The 22,736-nt window shown below is 28.2% G+C and overlaps 1 protein-coding gene across 1 annotated transcript; it reads right to left on the reverse strand.

Moving 5' to 3' along the window:
• Nucleotides 1-11,268: 11,268 nt before the first annotated feature.
• Nucleotides 11,269-19,090, reverse strand: LOC108340603 (protein NRT1/ PTR FAMILY 5.4). Its single transcript, XM_017578093.2, has 5 exons — nt 18,837-19,090; nt 18,306-18,523; nt 15,216-15,458; nt 13,321-13,601; nt 11,269-12,285 (listed from the first exon to the last, which is right to left on the reverse strand). Exons 1-5 carry the CDS (start codon nt 18,934-18,936, stop codon nt 11,403-11,405), a joined length of 1,725 nt encoding a protein of 574 aa, XP_017433582.1. The 5' UTR covers nt 18,937-19,090; the 3' UTR covers nt 11,269-11,402.
• Between the last annotated feature and the right edge of the window lie 3,646 nt (nt 19,091-22,736).

Raw genomic sequence — 22,736 nt, forward strand, 5'->3', positions numbered from 1 at the left:
ACGACTCTTGGATGAAAGTTGAGATTTGTAAAGTATGAATGTGGACAAAGCTTAGCTGGCGATTCATCCTGATGTTCCGTTAGTGCTCGTCCTCAAGTAGAGGGGAGTAGGTCATGTGTGGGAACGGCAGGAGGTCTTAGTCCATAAATGTAATTTGGACGGAACGGACTAACCTCGGGAGGTAGCTGATGAAAATTCCAGTTACTATATCACCGGGTGCACGAACGTCGTAGCTACACAGAATTCATACAGTCCGGACAGTCAGTCTAATATTAGGAATTGATTGAATTGTATATTGGAATATATTTGATATGTTTGATATGTTGAGAAATGCATGTTATTACTTGAATTAAATTAAATAAGCTTACCCTGTGTTTTTCTTTGTGTTGTCCTGCATCTATACGTCCGTCTTGTCTTTGCAATGATCATCCGTGTGGATGTGAGCAGATGGTGATGCGTTACTGGAGGAGACACTGGAAGAAGGATTATTAGAGGAAGAGAATCTCGTTGATGTAGAAGTGAAGCCCGAACAGTAGTCCGTTCGGTTAATTGTTTAGTTAGTTATTTTAGCGAGTAGTCTTAGAACGACCCCCTTTCCCTTTTTCCTGACTTAACCGTTCGGTATTTCTATTTTGTAAACCGTTCGGTCAAGTTAGCTTATTGTACATCTCGCTATTTTGTAACTCGTTTCGTGTTAGGCCGTTCGGTCAGAATCCTGTGTCTTGTTTAATTTAAGACTGATTTGGTTTATCATTAAATGTAATTAATTCTACTATATGGTGTTTACTATATTTTTGGGATGTTACAGCTATATTGATCAGATTAATTATCAATTAATGGTTGTTTTGGATCGATCGGTCATTTGTTGGATGATCAACTGTCCGGTTCTTGGGTGACCCGATGATCATATAATATAACCTAATAGAAAAAAAAATCAACGTCTTAAAATTTTCTATTGAAAATGATATTTTCTTCTCCTATGAGCTTGTTAATTTTAAGGTGTGTATTTTTTCTTACTTTATAAAAGAAAATTACGGATAAATATGTATTCAACAGAGAAGAACAATGCCGTGAAAAAGTTATTTTGACACAATTAGAAAAGCACCTGTTAAAAATAATCTGCAGGAAACATGTGCTGATTTTCCTATGAAAATATTTTCTGCTTGCATGTGGATTTTCTTCTGAAAAGTTATTTGCAGGTAATATTTGTGAGCTTTTAACAATTTTATTACATCTATGTTAATTATAAAACTATTTTACGAATAAATATTTACAGCAAAACCCTTAGAAATTGTTAATTATTTCTTAGAATCTCCTAAAACGAATTATTAGGAAGAGAGAGTGTAAAAGTAATATAGATAAGTGTAAATAGAAATTAAATTTGTAAATGTGACTTTGTGAGGCTTGTGGCCCAATTTTCTTGTCTTCAATGGTAAGAAAATAAGTGTGGCAAAAATTCCACTAATTTTTTATCTTCCTTCTTTAAACCAAATATATAATTTTTTTTATTTTTTATTTTTTTCTGATAAAGGAAATAAAGTCAAATACTTTTAGTCACGATATTTATGCATCTTTTCAATTTTAATAAATACAAACAGAAATAATTTAGTCGATCCAAAATTTAAATTTATTCTTTATTTCTAATTTTATTTCAATTTCGAAACTCTCATTTCTAATTATCTTGGTAACTTTATTAAAGAGAATTTTCACAAGTTTGCATTGCATTTGATTTTTATATACAAGTTTTTAATGATATACGAGTAAGATTAATTAAATTTGATTGTTAGCTTAACACGCTTTTTACGTATTAGAATTTCACTTTAGTATAAAGAACCAACTAATATAAAATCTAACACAATATTTTCTGCACATATTACCATGTAAAAAGAAAAAAGAATTTGTCATCTTTAATTTCAGCTACTGACAGATTATGTATAATGATCTTAAAATGGATTAAAACTTGTAGATCAATCCAACTCATTACGAGTTTGAGCATAATTAAATTTTAAAAATTTATGAAGTTCGATACACATCAAAATTAAATCTAACCTACTAAAAATATGAGTTACTTTGGTTGAATCCATGATGAGCCAAGTTAGTTTATCAACATACTCATAAATTTTAAATTAAATTAAAAGAATGAAAATCCTAAATCTAAAATTTCTTATGATGTGAATTTATTCCTTCAAGACTTTAATATTATAAATGGATAAAGGGATAAATCACAATAATGATTTGATCTTATATCTTAATTTGTTTTGTATTTTTGTATTTTGAGTTTAACATGATTTTAGATTGTATTGTATTTTTTTTATTTGAAATTTAACATAATTTTATATTATATTTGAATTGAACTTTATTTACATTTCAATTAGAAAAAAATGTTTTTTATTGAAAAATAAAATTATAATTAAATAAGTCATTGAGTTAACTTGTTTAACCTACAAACCCTTAGTCGATTAAGTCAAAACTACTAATAAATAAAACAAGTTAAATTGACTTATTAAATAATTAATCCATAATTAACTAAGTTGAATCGAGTCAAGTGACCTATTTTGATAATTTTATCTAAAAAAAGAAAAACATATATAACCCAATTTACCTTGAATTAAACCTAAGTCATGATTTGAGAAAAGATTATATCTAATACTCCTTCGAGTTGTTAGTGGTATACTAATTGTAATACAATTTCAAGTTTAAGCTTCTAATGATGATTTTTCTTTTCTTTTTCTTTTTTTTTTAACAAAAAGGCTTCAATCTTAGTCATGATTTAGTGATTTAGCTTAAAAAAATTTAGTGATTCACTTCATCATTTGGGTTTGAGAATCATCACATGTTATTGGGTTTGGGCCCAATGGTAAATTAATGTACTGGCTTGTGATGTAGGATATAATAGTAACCATTCATGATACAGAAACGAGATAACTTAATATGGTGATTTTTAATAAATTTTAAGTAATAATATAATAATACATCCAATTGAGATTTCATATCATAAAATGAAAAACTATTTTCATAAATATATAAAAAAAATTACTATATTATTTGTAGTCAACTTTCTTGAGTTCGCATGAATGAAAATTCCACGAACAAAAAGATTCATCCAAACCAAAACAAAAAGATTGTAGACTTTTTCTTTTGTTTATTTTTATATATTGTTTACTTTTCAATTATTTCTATTTATCGTGGAACTCTTCATTTCATATATTTACAATTTTTGCGGGTATTTTAAAATTAAATATCTTCTTTTATTACACCATTTTTCTTTAATCCTTTCTAAGGAAAAGATTCTGATCACATCATGTTTTTTTTTTTTAATATATATTCTAAAGATAATAACTAATAGTGTGAGAAACTTTGAACACACATATATAAGGATAAGGTGAGATATTTCTCTCTTTAACATTTATGTTAAATTTGATTTTATATGACTAAAGAATGTAAGAAGAACATTAGAGATAAGGATTGAACTTAACGAATCATGGTATTACATGATTGAATCAAACCTTACCAAAACGAGGAAGACAATTTGCATTGCATTGTAAACGTTATTCCATGTTTGGTCTTCATTAGCTAATAATGGATTTGATATTTTGACTTTCTAGGCACCAAAATAGAGAAGAATAACATAAATATATAGAGAAATGAAAATGCATGATATTTTTTTCTTGTTAAAGTTTTGAAGAAGATAGTGCAAAAATCTTGATGGTTGCCAATGAATGATCTAAATTTAATAATCCAAATTCTAACCAAAAAGCATAGAGTTTAAAAAAGAATAAACGACTTTATATAGAAGTGTTTTATTATATTGTATCATATGGTAAAATAGTGTTATGTATGTATCAAAGATTCATATCCATTCAAACTATACAAATGAAGATGATTGTAATAACAAAGAATTCAATCACCTCCAAAGTTCTCAACAATAGTAACTTTTTTTTTTTTTTGTAAAAGTTTATTAGTTTTCATTTAAGTCAAATTAATCATATAATTTTTTTTTATCAAACCAATAAATTTTACATGAATTGGAAGTGAATAATTGAATTTGACATCCTAGTGCATGTCCCTCATAAACATGTCACTATGAATCTATGACATTTTTCCCTCATTAAGTTGAAATATATTCACTAAATGCTTGCCACCAATTTGTGTTCTTCCTCAAAAGAAAGAGCACAATGAAAATACTTTACACCTTTTCAGATTTCATCAGATTGCTTAGGTTGGATATTGGAGGAAGTAATATATACATATATGTGAACTTGGATAATTCACCAAAAAATCCCTAATTAAGATATGAGTTTTCAATATTCTTGTGCCAAATTAAAATAATTTCATCTCTTAGATATTACTATCTTTGTCTTGTTATTTATGAGAAAAAAAAATCATAATATTTTTATTTTCAAATTGTGATTAATTTTAAACATTTCTTTAAATATCGTAATTGTAATTAGTTGTTGACCTTGTAGTTTCTATTTTAAGAAAAAAAAAACGGTTTTCAAATAATATTAAGAAATTAAATGCAGTTAAGTGATTTTGTTATAAATAATTACAGAGGTAGACCAAATATAAATATATATGCATATGTATAATTAAATAATATTATATAATTTACTTTAGTTTTCAAAAATGAAATAATATTATATTACAGTACAATTTTTAAAATATAGTTTAATAATTTTATATTACTTAACTCGGTTAAATATTACTTTAGTTCAATTCAGTTTTCTCTAAACAATTTGAATAATGAGGTTTTCCACAAATTTTTTAGTTTTTCCTATAGTTATCTTAGGATAACCATAACATAATACTAAAGTTTCATAGGACTTTACAATAGATTTTTTTTTTAAATTATTTTATAGATATTTTTAAAAAAATATTCTCATGCATAAATTAGTGTGGTGACATGACACTTTTGTCTATGTGATTCTCAAAGGTCTCTCTCACTTTAAGAAAACTAAAAACAAAGATGATGAAAGTGCATGTGGATGGTGCATAGGTATGGTGCATGGGTATGGTGCATGGGTATGGTGCATGGGCATGCATGGAGGGTTTGTTTCCTCTGTGGAGAACTGCACGTGGCGAGTGACGTGACATGTGACGAGTGGTGTGACACGTGGCAAAAACACTCACCTGGAAGTCATTATAATGAAGAGACTGCACTTTGCTTTTGTACAGACCTTTTGGCAGAGAAATAGGTCAACGCAGTTCATTTTCTCTCTATATTCATTGTATGATTCATTTCGGAAAAAACGAAAAAAGAAAAGAAAAAAATAAGATGATGAGTTTAATTTGATTAAAGAGAAAATTAAAAAAGAGAAGAAAACATTGTAGAATACGAAAGAAATCTTTTAAAGACTATTAATTTTCATATAATTTTAGATAAATTTTTTGTTTACATATTAATAATACAGATAAATAATATTAACCTAATAATTGGAATAACATAAGTCATTTCTTCGCTTTTAGTGTGAGACTAGTAATAATAAACAATTATTCAAGTTATTAAATAAAGGTTACTTTTTTTTTCTCAAATAATTGTTATAAAATGACTTTAAAGTTTCAGGGACTGTTTTGGAAAAAAGTGAGCAAGCTCATTCCTCCTAATTAATTCAAAATATATTTTGACACTTCTTTAGTATGTAGAAAAATAAAACAAATTCAAATTAATTTCTGCATAGATAAAATTATTTTATAGAAAATTTAATTTACGAAATTTTTATTTTTAATTTTGTTTTTTGCATGTTAGTTTTAGTTTATAAAAAAGTATATAATTTTTTTTTATTTTCCTTTTACAAAAATTATAAAAAAGTTTATCCAAGACAAAATTATGTAATACAAAGAAAAATATATTAATTCATTAATATCAATAGTATTTAACTAATTAATTTATGATTAGAGATGAATATTGTTCTAACTTGATTTGTATTCGTTTTAAAGTAGCTTAACAAATTTATATTAACTTTTATTTGATATTTGGTTTCATAACTTACTTTTTGTAACACATGTGTAATCATTTTTATAATTTTTTATAGTAATTTGACATTTATCTAAATTTTATTTGATATATATATATATATATATATATATATATATATATATATATATATATATTTCTTTTCTTTATATTTGATATTGCTATAACACCATCTTATTAAAATAGTATAAATATTATTAAGGAATTATCCCAAGATTAAATAATAGAACATTTTAACTCAAGGAATATATATAATAGATATTCATACAATTATCCAGTAATAACTATCTAACATTATATACAACATTGAAGTAAATAAAAATATTATTTACTCAAGATATTTCAAAATAAAAATTAGTAACTACTTTACTTCACTAAACATATGGTCGATCACTTCCCAAAGCTTGTTCCTTAGAAACGTTACCACCCTCTGTTCACACCAACCAGATGATCATTGCAAAAGAAATCAACATACAAAAAAAAACACATGAAGGGTAAGCTAATGTAAAAAAAAATAACACAGGATACCAAAATTCATCATACATCACATTTCATACACAAATGAACAAACATCCTGAGCATACCATGACCTGACAATATGATAAAAGTATGAATGTCAAGCTATGACATGTCATGCACTTGTGGTTACCTTTATTGCAATGCAGAGCCCTTGCCAATGGGTTTCATCCTACCACACACACAAGGTCAGTTTGTTCCGTGTCTTAGGCCATAATGGAGCACCTAGACTAAGATCTCCTACTACTCTCACCACATGCATCACCCATCTCTAATTGAGAATGAGTAACCACTAGAGCGTCAAGATAACCCCCAAGACTGAGCTTCTTACATTCATACATACCAAACTTGAAACAACCATTTAGAATTTCACATTAGAAATTCTTATTCAACCACACCTCAATTACATACTTAACATCATGTATAAAACATCATTTAATTCAATAATTACTTTTAAACAAACATAAAATAGTTCATAGTTATAAGAAATCAAAAGAAAGAAAGCTTACAATCAAACTCTAAACAAGATGCTTAGCACATGCCTCAACCCAGCGAAAGCACTCCCCTTGCTCAGCAAGCCATCACTCGTTCTAGAAATAACGAAACAAAGAATTCTCGTCCCCTAACAAGAACTCTCGCTTATCCACTACAACAACCAAATTTCCTCCCAAATTAACTCGCCCAACCCTATGGCTCGCTCTACGAATGTAGAAACCAAGAGCTTTGCTCGCTTAGCAAGCCTAGGCTCACTCAATGAGACTGCAGAATTTTACAGAACATTAATTTTGTAGAACATCAATTATGCAGAATCTACACTCTTATTCTTCACATGTTCTAACTCATACACTTCCACATGTACCTACAACTCTTCTCCTTTACAAGAAATTATATTTGGGAACATAACAAGCACAATATAAACATTCACCATATATATTGCTAACTTTATTATATATAAAAATAATATAATTCTAATGTCATTACCAAAAAAATAATACAACTCAAATGTCAACCCATTTTAAGTTGTCATTGTCAACCTTTGCTACAAAATTTCTTTCTATGTCAAAGCATTGTAAAGCACACTCATATTTGCTTATACACATTAGTTAAATCACCAAATCTAAAAAAAAATGTCCTTCACTGCCAACATGAAATAAATCAGCAGACCCAAATATTAAAACCACATAAGGATCATCTAATACAACACTCACATGTCAATTTCTCAAAAATATATTTATATAAAGGTTAAATATGTTTTTGGTCTCTTAACTTTCAGTGAAAATTAGAATTAGTTTATCTTAATTTAGTCCACCATCTTTAGAACTACATGAATTTAGTCATTTTAATCAAATTTTGTTAAGTTTATTTAACGTTTCAAACTCATTTCTCAACTAACATTGAAAAAAAAATGTGTCAAATAGTGTAAACAACTCAAATGTTATCATGAATTGTATTTAAAACGTCAAATAAACTTAACAAAATTTTTCTAAAAGGACTAAATGCACACATTTATAAAGTTGAAAACTAAATTGGGCTAAAGTTTTGAAGATGAACTAATTTCGATTTTCACTCAAATTTAAGGGACCAAAACCATATTTAACCATTTATATAATTATACATTTTGGATCCTTTTTTTTCATATTTTTGCCTTAAATCAATGGAAGACTTAGCAATAAAATTTAGAGACCTCGTTCTTCCAATATAATTTAAATTTATGTGATCTAACCCAACATGTCAAATATCTTAACTTTCAGAATTGTAATAATCAAAGAAGAATTACTAGATATTTCTTTTGAAGATGAAGGCATAAGCCTTAACTTAACAAAAAAAATCATTACAATATATCCTTTAACAACAAAAATACCATTTCTAGAAATAACAACCATATTGTACTAAACAACCATTTAGTAATAAAAAAAAAATTCTTTTATTTTTGGCATAAACAAAATATATTTTTATTAGCATGCAACATGAACATTAGCTCATAGTCTATACATCAATTGTTTGAATTAAAAACATAATTTTACTCAAAGTTAGTGACATGATATCTTTCAAATGGGAAATCATATGTAATACCTATATTAATAATATTAACTTTAGGTTTGTAATTAAATTGCAAATTTTGAACAAGCTTTAAAAATAAGAATGTTGTTGTTTTTTATTTGTGAAAGGCCTTCATCTTCTTTATGGTTTCAATTTCTTCTCTATCTCTTCAATTTGTAAACCCTAGGTTTTCTACCATGGAGAGCTATTTCTATTTGTTGAGATTAGATCTAAAACATTGAATTCTTGTGTAAAATTGTGTTATTGATATATACATGTTTTTGGAGTTTAAGTTAGTATTTGATTTTTATGTTTAATACTTGATGTGGATTGTTCTCATACTTAATTTGTAATTCTTGAGGGGTTGTAAAATATCTTTAGAATCTATACTTGAAATTGGATTTTTTATGGATGCTTGTATCTAGAAATAGAACTTGGTTCATTAGCAATCTTAAACTCTTGAAATTAAAACATAATTTCACTTGTTGAGAATTCAAGAGATTAAAATATAATGAGTGATCATAAGCTCAAAGACTCAAGGAATAGAATTTGAGTATGTTGATGATTTGATTTTGACTTGAATATGAAATTGAGATATTTGTGACTATATAAATTGAAGTAGATGAAATTTAATATTGACAATTGTAAATAATTTGTTAAATTTTTTATTGTAACCATTTGTTTGTTAAAAATACAAAAAAACAAAATTTTCATTATGTTTTTGTGAACTTTATAGTCTAATTATATTATTGAGTACAAAAATTACCGATTATTTTATAAAAATATTTAAAAAACAATATTTATCACCTGTACTTCAATTCATTTTAATTTATAAAAGTTATTAAATAATGACATTTTTTTAAGTACTCGTCGTTTAGTAACTTCGGATATTGAAATAATAGCTTTTATGGTTTTCGAAATTTAATTTTTTAAAATAATATTTATAATTAAAATAAGTAACGTGATATGTATAAACTTTTTTTTATGCTTTTGGGTGCACATAGATAAAAAGATGTGGGAACAAGGTGTGTCTCTTTGCTCAATTATCGCTTACTTTGTCACTTAAAGGTATCCCTTAAAGATGCTCCTGCTAGGGTCGCTTTAAATTTGCCAATGTGAGATTTGATTCCTTTATATTTTATAGTCTGATTATTTTAACAATTATGAATAAAAAAACTTAGTAGTTTAGATTGTGGTAAAATATAGGGTAAATTAACCTCAATTTATTTTAAAATATACTACATATTAAAAGGTGGATTTAAGTCTAACTTAACTCCATAAAACCAGCTTGTAAGATAAGATTTGCACTCACTTATATACTATCAATTGACCTCATCTCTAATCGATGTCAGACTTCCAACATTTCATATAACTATATTTTACCATGCATTATATAATATATTTATTTTAAGGGATGCTTTTTAGTTTCTAAACTTCAATACAAAATTTGAATTTATATTTTTAAACTTTAATATATTTTAATTTTCAAATTTTAAAAATAAACATATATAGTACTTTTTTTCTCAAGAGTATTAAATTCTTTTATATATTAAATAATGTTTCAACTCACATTTGAATTAAAATATATCAAATATTTAGTATAAATAATTTAAATATTAATTCAGAATATCTTAAATACATCAAAAAAAATTTAACGTAATTAAATTAAAAAATTGTATTTATTTATTTTAAGAACAAATTCTAATTTCATTTTAAAGTTTATGAACTAAAAATATATTTAACATTATTTTAATATTACAGTTAAAAAACATATAAAAAGAATAACGTATATACGCATAAACAATTGGTAGTGTTAGTTTTTTCAATAAATGAATATTTATCTTATCAAAAGAAAAAAAAAAAGTCCTCCAACTTTTAGTCTTTTCCTTTATCCATTGCCATGCATGGGTTAATTTGAGAAAATTTATATGACATGGTAAATAAAAAGTTGTGACGAGAACTATGAATAATAAGGTTTTAGGAAAATTACATGAAAAACGTGTTTACTGTATTTGTCTAATAAAAACTCATTAAAAGTCAATATTGATTGTGGAAACATTTGGTTTGGTTTAGGATAAACTTTGAATGGATAAATACTTAAAAATTTATAAATAGAAATTAGAATATATATATATATATATATTTGTATTTTATTATAGTTTTTATTTGATCTTTTAGAGATTGATAAAATATGTGGTGTCAGAATGTATTCCTTTGAAGAATAATGAGCAGCATACTTTGGTTTGATGTTAAGTTTTGGTACGTAGATATATGTTTTTCTTCACCTTATGAGTTGACTCTTAAGAAAAGATAAGACGTTGCTGAGATTCATTAATTATAATGTGTTTCATTTAAATTACATCACTTTATATATTTGTTTGATTATTATTTTTCATAGTAAGTTTTATGAGAATAAATAATATTACAATAACATGACCATTTTTTTTTATTAAATTCTGCAACATACTTCATTCAAAATCATTACTGTGGTATATGTCAATATGTTTTCATTTTAAGATATTTTCTCAAGAGTTGTTGAAGACACAAGTCCATACAAATTTATTTGTTACAAATTAATCCTACCAAGTTGTCCACTTAGACAGTGACAAAGGGCCATTTTCAGAATTAAATTATACATTAACTCATGATTTTATACAATGCTTTAAACATTTATAACTTGAAATAAATATAACTAGATTTAACTAAATTACCCCCTCTATCTAAAAATATATAGAAGATGATCATAAACTAAATCCTCTCATTGAAATTCAAGATAAACTAGTATTTATTGGAACTAGAATTGTAATCTAGAGTTATCTTTGATCTTGGAGTTGGTGTGCTTGGCAAAAGCCAAACATTTGTGTTCTAACTCTCAGACTCCGGGTCTACTATATTTGTGGCCAGAACCCTGATGATCACTTGTGTAATGATCCTCATGAACTTTTTTGTACACATAAACCATGGAAATCCAGACATAAAGACACATGTTAACAGCACTCAACGCTGCCAAAACCCAGTAAAAGTTATCAAGATGTGCCCTATTGAGATTGTTACCAAGCCACTTCTCACCATGCCTTGATGTGATAGCCTCAACAACAACTATGACAATGTTTCCAAGAAAACTACCAACCCCAACAGTGCTTATGTATGCTGCAGCTCCCAAACTCCTCAAAGCCTCCGGCATTTGGTCATAGAACAACTCTTGCAGCCCGACAATTGTAAATGCATCAGAGATTCCAGTGATCGTGTACTGAGGAAGCAGCCACCATATGCTGATTGGTAAAACTGCTTTGGGGTCATCAACTAGGCCATGCTCCTTTGCAACAGCAACCCTTTTGGCCTCCACAAGTGCTGACACAACCATGTTGAGAATTGACAGAAAAAGTCCAACCCCAATTCTCTGCAGCACTGTTATCCCGGTGGCTTTCCCTGTGAACTTTCTTGCCAGTGGCACAAAGACACGGTCGTAGAATGGCACTGCAAAGAGGATTGTGACTCCAACAAGGCCTTGGAGTGATGCTGGAGGGATCTGAAAATGTGGCCCTATGGAACGTTCCATTGTGGCACCTTGCTTGATGAAGTATGTGTGCACTTGAGCTTGCACAACTGTGAACATCAAACAGCTTATCCATATTGGAATCAAACGAAGAACAAGCTTCACTTCCTCAACCTGTGTCACTGAACACAATCTCCAAGGATCTCTTGTCTTGCTTTTGGAGTCAACTTCATCGATCATCGCTGCCTTGTCTAAAAATCTGTTTCAGTTTCATCCAATTTCGTCTCAGCAATCATGTGGTAATCGAAAGTGTCAACAAAAACACAGGGAAAAAGAAAAAGATTGTCCTAGTTCCACAATCAATTGTTGGTATCAACTCCAACCGTAGACCAAACCCATGTGGCCCCCATGAGTTTTCGTGTTTCAGAGTTGACTCCAATCAGATTTTCAGTGAGTGATGGGAATAATTCGTTTATGAGTGGTACAACTAATAAGATACTTGTAGAATCCATTAAATAATGATAAAGTCTATGTTTCTTTCTTTTTGGTAGTGGCCAAGTCTATGTTAAAGTCTTGTGTTGAAACATGGGTGATGGTTAATTTAATATTGTTCCATGCTTTTTGATTTGTGATTATAAAATGCAGTGCTCACATCACAGCAGTACTTGTGTTAAGGATGCAAAAAAAAGAGAGAAACAGAGACACCGTCTTAATAGGCTTAGATATGAAAAATGAGGTATGCATGTAAAATGATAGCATTCACCATGTGCGTGTGACAAAGGATTCCATTTTCAAGCATTTGATCTGTAAAAAAATATCAACACCTAAATGCTTCTTTGATTTAGAGGGGCTGAAATTTCTAGACAACCCCCTTATTCTTTTTAGCAACATTGTTTACTTTGATTCATTAACTTATTCTCTTCATCTAACAAAAAAGAAGTTCAACTTAGTTTCTCAATAATTATCATCATAATGAAATGCATTTTCTTTAAACTTAGTTCACTCTTCCCACCACAAATTCATCATCTTTCCTTCCACCTCTACTTAATCATAGTCCACATGGAGAAGCTACTTAATTGTTTTCAAATGGGCATGTGTTTTCAAGGAAAAAAAATGATTCTTTCTATGAACTTTAGTAAATCACAAATCTTATTTAAGAACCCTTTTGATTTAAAGGTGGATGTATAAAAAAAGTTATTTCTAATCATATAACAAAAATGTCATCTTTTTCTTTATAGAATAATGGGAAAGAAAAATGTCGAGAGTTCTACAAGTTAGAAGAAGTGGCACCCACCTATATTGAGGAGTATGAAGGAGAGTGTGGATTTTTGGTTGAGCATGGAGATGATGGGGCTCATCTTGCTCCTTCTCCTCATAGCAAAAATTGTGGAGACCGTGCGTGGAGAGCACGCGCCACTTCCGTGAAGCGGCCACAAAGACTTGGGCCAGCCTGGTAAATGGGCTCCCTGCTGGGCCTTCCTTTCTGTACCTTTTGATTCCCAACAAGAAGAGTGCCAATGCCAAAGCCAACACCCCTGCCAGCACTCCCATCCCCACTCCCCACCCAACATTGTCCTGTTTCATCAATTCCCAATTCACATCATCAACATCATCATTCACAATCATACATCAAAACATCATCAAGGAACATACCATGACATCATAATATGTATTTTACAATTGAAGATTAAGTGGTTATGTATTATGATTATAGATAAGCATCACTCACGAATTTGGATTCTCTGTTAAGTTTTTTTGTGTTTTCCATGTGTTGTATCTTTAAAGTATAAACACTGATTTTAATATTTTAAAATATATTAAAAAAAATTGAATATACCAATATCAGTGTATTTTTATACAACCCAAAAAAACCATCATAATCCACTCACAAGGAGAGGATTTTTGTCTATATAAAACCAAACATTCTTGGTAAAATATTAAAGTCATGGAGCACTCTTCCCACCTTTTTTACAATGAACAATGCATTTCACTTATAACTTGTCCAAGGGTGGTGCATATAAATGGAAAAGACTTATGTGAGGAATATGTTCCCATGTTAGTGAAACTTGATATTCTAATAAAGAAATGCGTGTGATCCATAAATTCTCTTTTGGGTGTTTATCCACTATAGTACTATTCCATTTGATTTAGCCTCACACACATATAAAATAAATAAATCAATCAATTTTATATTGCTTCTTTTATTTTACTAGTCCCACCTATGACCTACCTTCCAAACCATTCTTTTATAAGAGAAAAATAATGTTATTCATTGTCAACAAGGATATTATATTGTACATTGCATGGCCATCTTTTGATTAGTTAATCACTTTCTTATTTGTGGATAATGACTACTACTAATAATAATCAAATGTTTTAGAATAGTTTAATCTTCAATAGGGGTTTTGGTTTTTTCCCAAGAAACAAATGCGGAACATTCAATCCTAGACTTCGAAAACAACTAAGAAAACAACTTTATCCCAAGTAAGTTAACTGTAGTTGTGTTGTCAAAATCTAATGGTCCATGGAATGGACATAAGTTAATGTGTTACGTCTTAAATATTGATTAAATGAGTAAAAAGGTAAAGTCATATGCAAAACTTGGCTAATAATGAAACATAGAAGATATGTGCTAAACGTGGTTATATTACCAAATGCAATTAAATAATTAATCACAAAACAACAAATTAGCAATAGAGGAAATCCAACTTTTGTCATTCGACAGATTTTTTAAAGACTTTTTAGCAACAATTTGATTCTCTAATGATTCTTTTCAGTTATAAATATTTCGAAACTTACCGTGTTTTGGAATCAAATTAGTGCCACGAGATAATAAAAGATAGAACATGTTTTTATCAGCAAAAGCTTAAGATAATTATAGTAATAATATAACATTATTTCTAATTACCCTTAATTTAGAAATGCAAGAATTATTCTTAAAAAAAAAACAATTTGGTGTTACCAATATTTTAGATAATCAAATTGATGCTAGTTTTTTTTTTTCTTTTCATGAATGATGAAAAAACCAAGCTAAAAATCTAATACATCAAATTAATCATTAAAATGTCCTTTTAATCTCTAAAATAACCCGATCAAATAGCATCCACTTTGCCCTCTAAATTTATAAAAGCATATTATATATTTTACTCAATCAGAAACAATAAAAACAAATGAATTTGAGTAATTTACCTGAAGATATATGACAACAAAAACAGAAGCAGTTGAGCCAGCAACAATTCCTAGATACCACCAGTTGAAGAAGGAACTTTTGGTGTCTCTCTCTTCAGGCGTGTCCTCGTCGAACTGATCGGCGGCGAAGGTTTGAACACAGGGTTTGTGACCTCCGTCCCCGATGGCAAGGACATAAAGCGCCAGGAAAAATAGAAGTTTGTGCTTGAGAGCAGTCACTGAAAGGGTCAAGAAAATCATGCCCTGTAGCACATACATGATGATGATGTGAGGATAACATATGATATTCTTCTTCCATCAACAATGGCTAAAACTATGCATTAAACTAATTGACAGTGCATGCATGGCTGACATGTATAATGTGGACAATCACAGGAAATATGCAAATCTTGTACGGAATATTGGAATCACAATTGATGTGCTCAAGCATTTGAGTGTTCCATGGAAGTGGAAAAGTGTGTTCCCATAACAACAAATAATACCCCACATAATACTCGCAATTAACATCTCAATAATTAAGTGCTGAAACTTTAATCATCAACAGTGTGTTTTGCAAGTAATGTTCACCACCTTTCAATAATTTATGTGGTTAATGGATTTCCATTATATTATTAGTTTGTTAATTACTCAAATTATCTTTTAATATATATTGTAATTTAAATATGATTCAACTCTATAAAATCCACTTTTGTAACTTATTTATATATTATAAATATGTATTGATATGAAATCTTTAATAAAAAGAATTCACTGGAAAGGAACTTTGTGATTTTTGAATCCAATTGGAATTTAACATAAGTCAGTTGTGTTTATATTCACCAAGAAAACATACTCACATCAAGAATCAAGTATCTCCTAAGTTTCAATTTTTAGTTTTTATATTCATCTAAATGGTGTTGTTCTTCTTTTAAGTTCAACTGGGTTTTCATATTTAACAAATGAATGAATCTCTGTTACTTAGAATACTAAGAATTTTAAAAATATATATTTATGGCTGTTAAATTATATGAATGGTTTTCAGAGAAATATTAAATTCGATCACAGTGTTCAATGTGCAATGTTTGTGTTTAGAAACAAGTAGCTGTCATGTGATATTTATTATTACTGTACCATGGTTATAAATTTATTAAATGACTCTTTTCTTCTCTCAGATGTTATTTATTATTCCTTCTTTCCCTGCAACTTTAATTAAAGAAACGTTGAGTTACTCATGTTTTCAAGTTTTCGATACATAATTAATGATTTTATTTGAGGTTTAATTAATGCATTAATTAAATTACTTTGCAGAAATTGCATGGTCATGCAAAGCACTACGAAACTTGATATTCTTAAAATATTTAATTAGTGAACTCTGAGTTGTGGTTGTCTCTTTGTTATGTTTATAAGTTAAAATATATTGATTTATGCTAATTTTGATATTTTAAAATATATTACATTTTTTTAATATATTAAAATCAGTGTGGTTTTATGACATATTAGGAATGCTACAAAAAGATTTCACAAAGAATTTATAACTCTAAAACTAGAAGTTTAAATTCCAATTTTATGAAACTTTCTTATTAATATACACTAGTATAAATTAATATTTAAGATCTTCAATCTTAAAATTAAAAAATAAAATATTTTTTAGAAATATAAATTTCTATCACCAATCAAATAAAACATTAATTAATAAAAGTCATAAAATTTAAATTAAGATCTTATATGATAAAAAAAACCCTTAAAAGTGATAACAATTAAAAAGATTATTTTTGTATCATTTCCATTACAAGAGTGAATAAATAAAGTATTAATTTCTTTTTCGTAAATTCCATTATCACACATCACTTTAATTAATATTGTATTAGATAAGCCACTACTTTAAAGCAGAAATATGTTATTTTTTATTTTTACAACTAAAATCTTACTTAATACGTAGATCATATCAGATAATGTAATTAAGAGATACTATAAGATTCTGAGTCATAAATTTATAATCTATAATAGAAATATCCTTTTATGCTTAAAATGTTTAAGATGCCACGTATTTGTAAGAAAAGAAAAACATTTAGGCCATATATTAAATAGTTTAATTTATTTTCTAAAATTACTAAATAATCATAATTAAAGCAATGTTAGAGACATTTTGGGTATTCTATTCGCATAAACAAATTAATTTTTTTGAGGTCACATTCAAAAATTGTATAAGAAAAAACATAGTCCAAACCAAAAGAAAACAACACTATAGATAGTGTTATACCATTTTTTAATTAAAATAAAATGAATCTTTATCATTTTAATTTTTGTATTAAGAAACAAATATATGCAACAACATCCAATGCAGAGAACAAGGAAAAAAAAAATTCAGTGTCCTTAAAGTAATAGTTAAGGAATCAATAAATATTATTTTGTTTCATTTAATTAATTTTAGAAGCAAAGCACGGTTCTTTAAAAAAATATTTAACTACAGAAATTCCTATACCAAAATATTCCTTATAAAATTGACTTTATAAAAGGAATTGAATGTACTTGTATAAAATATAAATCTTTAAATTAATATACGTTTTTCCTTTTAAAAAAAAAGTACTACTATCATAGACAAATTTTAGTAACACAACAAATCTTTGACCAAAATATCTTTATTGTGACAGTGTTGTAAATCCATTTCTAGATTCGAGTGACATATATAAGCAATAAACAAAAAAAATCATAATTTTAATATGTAAATTTAAAAATAAAAAATAAAAAGAAAATAATTATTTACAATTATATATACACAAATAAAACATGAAATTTATTTGAGAGCACTGGATAAAATAACGCGTTTACGAGATTCTGCTGAACGAAAAAAAGAAATAGTAAAAAATTGAGGTGATATTTATTATGGTTCCTGAACGATGTGGGACCATAGACGTAAGTGAGTGAAGTTGCAAAAAGACAAAGTTGTTGCATCGTGAGCACATAAATTAGATTCCACCCATTTGGCAAGAATCAAGCAGGGAAGAAGAGAGACATGACAATGTTTTACCCAAAGCAATTGAACTTGTTGCAACAGTGAAAAGATTAAAGCAAGCAAATGATGAAAAAGGGGTGAATTTTTTTTTTACTTACCACAAGATAGATGAGCGACGACAAGAGAATGGTGTTGAAGCGACCCAGATAGGAATCAGCTATGAAACCTCCAAGCAAAGGGAAGAGGGAGGAAGCTCCCACCCATGTGTTCACATCTTTCGCTGCTTGCGTGATGGGTTCGTTCAGAACATTCGTCAGGTACTGGATAAGGTTACTCGCCAATCCTTGGTACGCAAATCTCTCAGCAAACTCCACAACTATACCCAAAACATAGGTCAAGTAACGAAATCAAGATCAAACTCGTGATGATGATGATGATAAAAGAGAAAGAGTGTTTGTGTGTGTGTGTGTGTGTGTGTGTGTGAGTGAGTGAATATGTTAATGTGTGTTTGGATTCGTTTCTCTTGTTTTCAGAGTTTGATGGAGTTGGAACTGAGCAAAGATGGTTGAGTTTTGGAAAATCGAGATTTGATGTGAAGTATGTGCAAGGTGTTTGTGTTAATGTGTGTGTGTGAGAGAGAGTGTGAAGAGCTGGAATGAGAAAGGGAAAATGGGGGATGAGAGACTCACATATGATGAAGATGGCAGCATTCCAACCACCCTTGTGGTTTGAGGGATGGTGGATGAGGGAATTGCTCTTGCTGCTGCTGCTGGTTCTGGCATCAGCCATGGCTGATTGAATGGTGAAGAGAAGAAAGTGATGAGAAAATTTTGAAAGGGCTTTGGAGAATGGTGTGAAGGGTTGATGTTTGGGGAGCCTCCATGAGGAGATTGGTGCTTATATAGGCTGAATCGTGGGTGTGAGTGAACACCACCACTCAAAAACTCTGCTTATTTATTGCTTCTCTTTGCAGCACAATTCAATTTTAAGGTATTATATTTTCACCACCTTTTTTTTTAATTTTTCCTCGCTATTTTAACTTCTGCATTTTCTTTAAGAAATAAATAATGAAATAACATATTTAATCTTTTTTTCTTTGGGTTATCTGATCTATTTTTCCAAAAATGAACATTTTTTTGCTTTTTTAAATTAGTAAAAAAATTGAATCTCTTCTGTGGCTATTTTTGAAATCGGATCAACCAGGGGTATCCTAAAAAAGTAAATACTTTAACATTTTGAAAAAGAAAATACTTATATATGTTAAAATCTTAAGTTAAAAATTTAAATAGATACACTTAATATATTTTTATTTTATGCTGTAAAGTAGCTGTATTTTACTTTATAGATATCTTTCCTTTACGGAACTATTTTAATCTCTTTCATGCTTTCTTTTTCAGATAAATATGGTAATTTTTAACTCTTTTCCAGTTCATATATTCATTTATTGATAAAAGTTGAATCAAGTTTTTAATTTTTAGCAACGCAACATTGTCACTAATAAATAAATATTAATTGAAATTTAAGAACAGTAAGAGTTATAATATTATAAAATATATAATTGTATTATTGTAAATTTATAAATACTTAAATTTAACTGTATAATGGATTAATATTACTCTCAATTTCGTAAGATAATGTGCTTATAAATATTTTATTTTAATATAATATTTTATCTTTTTTATTTTTTGTAACGTAAGACTTAAAATCATATTTAAATTTCTAACACTAATATATACTTTAAAAGGAATTGAATGAATTTTCCATTTTTAAATGATTTAAAATCATATTTAAATTTCCAACACTATATACTTTAAAAGGAATTAAATATATTTCCCATTTTTAAATTATTATAAAGGATTGTTTAAAAAGTGAGCTATAAATTATGTTGTTACAATATTAAAATATTATTTTTAACAAATAATAAATAAATTTTTTACAGTTTATTAAGAAATTTTGTTTGATATAAAAATAACACTATTATTTTAATAAAATTTATATATTAAATATTTTATAATTCAGTTTAAGATAAAATACAATTTTTTAATGTTTAGTTCTAAACCTAGACATAAATTAAAAGTAGTTGCTGTCTTAACTTTTGATATATTTCTTTTTCAAAATTTTAAAAATAATGTGTATAATTATCTTAATTTAATTGTATTAAATTTCTTTAACATGTTAAATATATTTTAGGTTTAAATTTGCATTATTTATATTGTTTGACGTGATCCCAAATATTAGTTTAAAATGTCATTCAATAAAATAAAAAAGAATTAATGTCATTAAATTAATATAATTATATTTATTTATTTTTAAAATTTAAAATTAAAATATATCAAGATTGAAACATAAACTAATTTTAATTTTGTATATAAGTTTAGTCACTAAAAACATATCTAATTCTAATTGTTTATTTACTTTAAAGATAAAAATATATTTAATTTTTTAAAATGATTAAAAATATTGGTTCTTCTGTTAATTGATAATCAAAGTAAATAAAAAAATAATTAACGCAAAAAGGTTGTTATTTGACCTAAAAGTTAATTGTTTCTTTTGGGGAGGAAGCTGCACGTGCCGATCTGGTTCATGACAACACCCACGTGGGAGTCATTATATTGAAGGGACTACACTTTGGTTTTGGTCAGACTTTTTGTTAGACAAATATGTGAACGGAGTTGAGTTTGGTTTGGTACATAGGATAGGATCAATATTCATTCATTCTATGTTTTATTTATACAAAAATATAAATTAAAAAGATAGAAAATAAAAAATAAATAAGAAAATCATTTTAATCTAAAAGATTACTCCCACTGGATTCAGAAAAAAATTTCATGAATTATAATGGAAAAACACACCCACCAACAATCATAGTGTGTAAATGCAAAATACGTTCAATAGTAACAAATACATATGTACTATGTTAAACTACTTCAAGAAAAAGTTGTATACTAAAAAAAAATCATTATAAATCTACCATTAAAATTCAAATACACATTATGCTAAATTATCTCAAAATAATTGTAACATATTCAATAAATCTAAAAAACATCTGTTCGTTGGAGTGAAATTTATTCAATAATATTCATTTTTAAGTACATGCACCTCATAAGAAATTAGTATTACCTTAATACACACTATAATTGATTTAACTTGTTAAGATAATTAACTTACTTGTATGTTTAACATGCAATATATTGGTTATTCATATTGCTTTAGTTAAACAAAATAAACATATAGTTGAATTAAAGTTAACCCTTGTATGTAAGAATAATGTTTTTTTTTCTTTAGAAATGCAAACTTTCTCTTTCCTCTTCCAAGTTTTTATTATTATTATTATTATTATTATTATTATTATTCTTTCTAACCTTATGAAGTGATAGTTTAGTTTTTTCTTGAATAATATTTTTAAGATATGATTAAATATTAGACCATTGCTAACCTATTATAATACTAGTATAGGTCAGACTTTTTATTTACTCGAATTTTCGAATTTAATTTCTTGTTGTGTCTTACTTTTTGTGGGTGCATGTGACATGAGTTGAATAAAGATATTATTGTTAACATAAGTTTGTAGTGACATGTTTTCTTTTCTGAATCATGCTTTTTGGCAGAAAGTAAATACTTCTCTAATTTTGGGAAAAAGTTCTAAGAACACAAAATCTAAAATGATGGGAGCTAACGATTTCTGAAAGTATTTGGTTTTGATGATATTGGTAATTATAGACAAGTTACAAACAAATTATTTATACACAAAATGTCTTGTTTTATATTGTCATTGTTTTTAGGATTTTCATTCTTTATTTTATATTTTCTTACCCTTATGATATTTTTATATATAACCTTACACTACAAAAAATATTAATATTATCGACGGATTTTTACCGACGGATAAATATACGTCGATATATTTTAATTTTCGACGAAATTATCGTCGGTATTTTTAATCTTTTCTATCGACGGTCAAAAGTCTTCGGTAAGGCCGTCGGTAAGTGACATGCACATTACCGACGGATTTATCGAAGGCTTTTGGCCGTCAGTAAAAAGAGCGGGAATTTTTCCGTCCATTATTTCGCTTGACGACATTACCGACAGATTTACCGAAGGCTTCTGACTGTCGGTAAAAAAACGAAAATTTTTCGGCACCAGCTTCGCATCCAGTGCCAATATATGTGGCAAACACTCATTTCTTCTCTCATTTCTCTCCATCTCAGTGTAATACTTCTTCCTATCGTTGTTCTCCACCGCCACTACTCTCCACCGTCACTGCTCTCCACCGCCGCTGCCCTCCACCGCCGCTGCCCTCCACCGCCGCTGCCCTCCACCGCTGCTGCCCTCCACCATCGCTGCTCTCCACCATCGCTGCCCTCCACCATCGCTGCCCTCCACCATCGCTGCTTTCCACCACCGCTCTCCACCACCACTGCTCTCCACCACCGCTGCTCTCCACCATCGCTGCTCTCCACCACATTTTTGCGATTAGGAACATTTCTCTTACAAATCTGAGAATTGCAGAGAAACTCTTCATGATTCCCTATGATTTTAACTATTGAAAATAAATTGGTTGTTTGATTCTTTGGAAATTAGTTTGTTAC

This window comes from Vigna angularis, chromosome 5, assembly GCF_016808095.1.
Source record: "Vigna angularis cultivar LongXiaoDou No.4 chromosome 5, ASM1680809v1, whole genome shotgun sequence".
NCBI classification, from domain to species: domain Eukaryota; kingdom Viridiplantae; phylum Streptophyta; class Magnoliopsida; order Fabales; family Fabaceae; genus Vigna; species Vigna angularis.